Source organism: Gavialis gangeticus, unplaced genomic scaffold (assembly GCF_001723915.1).
Source record: "Gavialis gangeticus isolate Ggan-Ray unplaced genomic scaffold, GavGan_comp1, whole genome shotgun sequence".
NCBI classification, from domain to species: Eukaryota; Metazoa; Chordata; order Crocodylia; family Gavialidae; genus Gavialis; species Gavialis gangeticus.
Genome location: NW_017729026.1, coordinates 28,973,784 through 28,979,773, shown reverse-complemented (window position 1 = coordinate 28,979,773; position 5,990 = coordinate 28,973,784). Strand labels below are relative to the sequence as shown.

Below are 5,990 nucleotides of genomic sequence, written 5' to 3'. Positions count from 1 at the left end.
TGTGTGTGTGTGTGTGTGTGTGTGTGTGTGTGTGTGTGTGTGTGTGTGTGTGTGTGTGTGTGTGTGTGTGTGTGTGTGTGTGTGTCCAGTTCTCTGCCTCAGTCACTCTCTCATTATCCTGACAGCTTTCTATTTCCACTGTAATGTAACTGCATTATGCCTCTAGAACTGCCTCTGGTTTTGTTTTTAACTTAGGCAAAGAAAAACTCTATGCATGGGAACTTGCTTTTCTTCATGAAAAGCTCTAGAGCAACAACACAATAACTTCCAAAACTGTGCTAGCCTTGATTGATATTCTGCTTGAGGCAATCTCTAGCATGAGGATAAAAATAAATAACGATGTTTAGAAGTATGTTCTGGAGAGCTTTTATGCTCTGAGATGAAACAAAATGGAAGTGGGTCTCCCTTATTTTGCCAATAGACACCCAAAGCTTCCAACAGGCATAAAAGTCCTTCTAAATGAGAAAACAGTAGTGCCTTTTGTTTTAAAGCTGAGGCAGCTTAGCTACTGTAGAAGGTGTTTATGGTTTATTGCTCAATATTTGCATTTGCGGCAACCAGAACCATTCAGGTCAGTCGCATCTGAGTCAGAGAAGTAATTGTTTCTGTCATAATCTCATCCCTTAGCTGTTCAAAATCTTTCCTTTTCTTTTACTTCTCCATTCTTCACAAACTTGCTTGTTTTTTGAAACATGTATGGCAATGTGGGTGCACCTCAGTTTCTGTATTTCTGCAAAATTCCCCAGATTTAAATTCTGTCTTCCTGTATCTGGTTACTTTCTTTAGAAATAATGGTGTCAGGAACTTGTATTTCCCCATCCCTTCCCCACACACAAATTCTATCTAAATAGAAAGTACTACCACTGTGTCATCAGAGTCTGTGCATGTTTGCACTTGGGTGCCGTATCTGGTCTGTACTTAGCATGCAGATGAGTTCTAACGGTTATATCCTCATGTAAATGACAGGCGAGCTTTTCAACCTCTGGGAGGAGGGCAGGGATACATGTGGATGATTTGTTGAATATTTGCACTTTTTTTTTTTTATATTTGGCTGATAGCATGATTCTTTAAAAACATAAAATCCAGGTGATAGCCACTGCCACAGGAATGTGTGGAGTCTGCAGGTGAGTTGGGTGCTTTTGGGCCAGTATGGCCATAGAGCTCTGTAGCAGAATAGTATTATTTTGGTCCTACTGTGAAAGAAATACTGTAAACAGAGGTAATGTGAAAGAGAAATGGATGTTTATTATAAAAAAAAATATATTCTCATTTGTATGTCAGAGGATCCATTTCTCCTCTCCCTGAAGTGTATAAGGGGGATAAACCCTCCATGTTTTAAAACACAAACCAGACATAAACTCCCTGGGATGTGGAAGAAATAGCTCAGGGAGACGGGTTGTTCTGTTGTTTAGGTATTTTTCTGTACCTTCCACTGAAGCATCTGGGACTGGCACTTGTCAGAGACAATACCAGGCCAATCAGGCCAACAGGTCTGATCTCTTCTGGAAGCTCTTCCGTTGGATTTAAATGCTCTTCATTAACAGCAAAGAACAAATGGAAAGAAAAACGAATTCTATCTTATGCTCACTTCTGAATATGCATTCAGCTTTTAGATGCTTATTTTGAAGCTTATCAGCATGCTCTTGATGCAGAAGAAAGATTTGCTTTGGCCCAAGCTATAATTGACATAATGTATAAACGCCCACGGTTTGATCTCCGACTTGGCTATTTTGTCAGCACCTACAAAGATGAATGCATCTGCCTCAGGCTTCACCTGCAGCTGGTGAGGGGTATAGTCAACCAGCATGTAAGTAGGTAATATTTATAATGTATCCTCTGGGAGCACAGGAGGGTGGAATTGATGCTAGATTTGATAACTTCCGTTTACTAGAAACCTTCAGATGTGCCTTATATAGGTTTGGGATATTTGTATTAGTTAGGCTGTCACTTAAGTTTGTCAGTATCAGGCTAACTTGGAAAGCTGGCTGGGGCTTCATAAATGTTAATGCCTTCAAGAGCAGAAAGCTGAGATTTTCTTTCAGTCACAAAGCAAATGGTGGGAAACTTGTAGGGCTTTATATAACATGTAAAATGTTAAATCGGTTTCAATTTGATACAATCCTGCACAATTGAAAATTCAGTATAATTGGAATCTGAATGAGTCAGTTCAACTGCATAACTGCTGAAAATGATGAGGAGTCATCAACTTTAAGATGTCTAAATTAGTCCTGAAATGACTGGGTCCTAATTTCAGGGGTGCAGCTGAAGGCTTTAGACATTCTCTGGGAAGTAAGGAAACAAGCATTAATAAGGTGCAGAAAGCTGGATGCAATTGGTTGCTATAGTTAATGAGCATTGCGTACACTGAGTTTAGGTAAGGGCATATTCCATTTAAGTTTATAAACTAAAAAAAGTCTCAGGGCTACTCACTTAAATGGAGTATGTTATAGCCATGAAGAGCAAGCAGAAGTTCTGTGAGATTAAACCACAACACTGAAAAGCTTAAACTCTGCCATCTGCTTTGAGCTTTGCCATGCACTGCCTGTATGTCTTGGCACCAATCACTCCTTTCTCTCAGCTTCAGTTTCCTAATCTGCAGCTGAAAAGTTTGTTGACTGTTTGTGGAGTGCTTTGTGGTCGCCACGTGGCTGAGCCTATTTTAAGGACATGGCACTGCTATTTCTAGCATTTTTGGGCACAATAAAAGAAAATGCATCATCAACATCCTGCTCTAGTAGAACTAAATGAATAGAACAGAAGATTTAATGAAGAGTTGCGGAGTCTTCATCCCTGGAAGTTTCAAGAGCAGGTTAAATGAACACTTGGCTGAGGTGATTTAGACAGGGGTGAATCCTGCCTTGATCAGGGGGCTGGATTAGATGACCTCCATGAGGTGCTTTCCAGCCTTATATTTCTTTGATTTTATACTAGGTCTAATTTGGTCTTGGTACTTATGTATGTAAATAATCTAAACTGAATGCAGCTTGCATTTAAGTAAATAATATTTGCATGCAAAGAATATTTTTTCCTTAAGTTTCTTTAGGTCTATTTTGAATGTGTCCTGCTACTGTTGCTTATTGATGATTTTCAGATTGACTCCCAGCGGGAATATGTTTACAAAATTTGGCGAGAAGGTCAGAAAGGTGGCATCAGTGAATTTGGACTCCCCCCTAACATAATTGCTAAGCAACTTATCTCTCTTAACAGCCATTTGTGAGTAATTTTATAGGGTCAGTTGTCTTGAAATTAAATGTTCTGTTCTAGCTTCTGTTAAGTATTTTTATTTATCAATAAAATCTCTCTTCATCCCCCCCCGCCCCCGAGAAGCCTGGCTTCCAAGGTGATGGATCCTAAATAGTAGCTGCCTTAGGAAAGGTGTTATAACAAAAAATGGGTTCTCAGGAAATATGCAGTTTAACACACCCTGTGAGCTACAGGGATGTGTGGTGGTGGTAGAGCAGTCAAAGCAGCTCTAGAAGCATGAGGTAAAGCCTTACTTCAGACTTGTGCTGAAGGTCCCTCCTCCATTAGTTGTTCCCATTTACAGCTGGGTCCTAATCATTTAAGCTGGGGAGTAAATGGTGGCTCGATGTGATAATGGCCACATCATTCCCTTCTGTGTGGCTGGCTATAGAAACTGGCATGCCTTAAGCCAGTGATTCTAAACCAGGATGCAAGGGCACCTGGGGTGCTGCCAGAGCCTGCAAGGTATAAGGAGATAAGCAGATAAACTAAGCATATAAGCCAGATGTCCCCCCCGACACCCCCAGCTACTGCATAGCCCTTCTGTAAGAAGGTAAGCCCTGAAATATATAATTAATGTTTGAAATGGGGTGCCATTCAGTTCATGAAAGTTATGGAGGAGTGTCTTGAACCCAATAATAGGTGTCTCATGTTCAAAAAGTTTGAGAATCACCGTCTTAACCACGCTACCCTGGTGGGCTGTTAGGTTCTGATAGAAATTTAACTCTGATTTACCAGAAATTTAACCAACCAAGACAAGGTACTCCTGTTAGTGAATTTAGTTTGTTCATTTTACACCCTCTAGGAAAATTAATGTTTCCAGTTGTAAGGGCTATGTAATGCCTTTCTAATTTTAGGATCACTATTTGCATTAATCTGTAGGTTTAGTATTGTTCTAGCTGTACTATGGTATTTTTACAATCATTGTCTCTAGTTTAAGCATGATGAGTGTGAACATAGTAGTAATTTGATTTTGAGCAGGCAGATGAACTGGGGCAGCTAACACGTGAGAAGTTTTATTCTTTACCTTCTTTGCCAGATAAAAGTAGTAGTTACATTCCTATGTAATAACCAGGGATCCTGGTTTTCCCTGATTTAAAAAAAAAAAATCACAAATTCTGATTAAAAAATCATAAATTCTCTAATAAAATCCCCAAAATCTGTGATTTTTAAAATAAAATTAAAGCCCCCCCATAGCTATCCCTGCTTTTTCTGGTGCCCCTCACTCCCCACCCACAGCCCCTTGGCCCTACTCGTGCCTCTCACTCCTCCCCTCCACAGCCCTCACAGCCTTGCTGGTGCCCTTTGCCCCCTGATCCATAGTCCCTGTTCCCCAGGCCCCTAGCTGCTAGGGCTATGGACCCAGGTCCACAGCTTCCTGCCCCTGCTCCCCCTGCTGCGGGCTTGGCTGGGGGGGAGGGGGGGACTCCCTGGCACTGCATGCACTCCTGGGGGGCAGGAGGGACCTGTGCCCCCCCAGATCTGTACACAGGGCAGGCTGTGGGCTTGGGCTTCCACCCTGCTTCCCTCCCCCAGGGCCTCTGCAGCCCAGCAGGTGTGACCCGGCAAGGCAGGAAACAACAGAACTGCACAGAGTAGCTGCTCACTGCTGTGAGCTCTGCACTGCCCTAGCAATGCACCTGTTGCACTCAGGGCTGCATTGAGAGCAGCGGCATGGGATTGCACCCCTCAGAGCAGTGGCACATGCAGGGGACACATTGCCAAAGCAGCATGAAACCTGCAGTGACAAGAAGATCCTTGCTCAGCTCCACTATTCCCTGCTGTGCCGGGTTCTGCCTGCTGGGCTGTGGAGACCCCAAGGTCGGAAGCAGGTTGGGAGCCTGAGCATGCAGCCTGTGCCTGGCCCACACACACATCTGGGGGGCAAGGGTCCCCCTGCCCTTGAGAGTGTGTGAGGCAGCAGGGAGCCAGCTGTCCCCCTCCCCCAGATGAGCCACCCGCGGCCCCATCCTGCTTCCTGCTGGGGCCCTGAAGCCATGCATTGTGGCCCTGGGCCCCAAGCCCCATGCACCGTCCGGCTGGCCAGCAGCCCCAGCTCTGCCCAGATCCTTCTCTCCCTCCCTACAGGGGCCTCAATTCCCCTCTCCCCCTCCTCCACCCACTTACCTGCAGGAGTTGCTCTCCGGGCTGCCTGGGGCCATGTGCACGTAGATGCACATGGCGCACCTTGCCTGATTGCCCTCCTCTCGCTCTCTCCCAGCTCCCTGCAGGCTGGAACTCTGTCAGCCTGCAGGGAGCTCATTGCAAAACAGCAAAATCCATGGGTTTCTCTGGTAAAACAAGAAATCTGTGTTTGCCACTGGTAAAAAGTAAAATCTGTGGTGTACTCTGTTTTTCCATGGGAAATGGGAAACCCAGATCCCTGGTAATAACTCTCTTACATGCAGATGAGCTGCTTTGTTTCTGATCATGGAAGTGTGCAGCTGGTTAAAGTTGTTGTATTTATTCTTGCATATTGACCAGTTGCACTGTTTCCTTACACATACCACTTTTATTCCAGATTTATTCCAGAACTATTATTGTAGGAGGTTTTTTTTGTTTGTTTTTCCTTTGGAGGTAATAAGGAAGACGGGGTTGAGTGGTGCTTGTTATGATGATTTGTATACCAAATATATGTAAGAATATAAAAGTTTGTTGTGACAATGTATGCAAAATGGGAGGGTTTGGGATAATATGCTCTCAGAAAAAAATCATTTTAATTTCTCCTTTTTTTTTTTTTTTTTTTT

The 5,990-nt window shown here is 43.5% G+C and overlaps 1 protein-coding gene across 4 annotated transcripts in view; it reads left to right on the top strand.

The window, feature by feature from the left end:
- The window catches only part of LOC109299620 (transmembrane protein FLJ37396), a 218,140-nt gene that overhangs the window by 71,429 nt on the left and 140,721 nt on the right, over positions 1 to 5,990 (top strand). For all 4 annotated transcript variants that reach the window (XM_019520116.1, XM_019520117.1, XM_019520115.1 and 1 more), the window contains exons 17-18: positions 1,607 to 1,807; positions 3,092 to 3,213. In XM_019520116.1, coding sequence (XP_019375661.1) covers positions 1,607 to 1,807; positions 3,092 to 3,213 — 323 coding nt within the window. The remainder of the gene's footprint in view (positions 1 to 1,606; positions 1,808 to 3,091; positions 3,214 to 5,990) is intronic.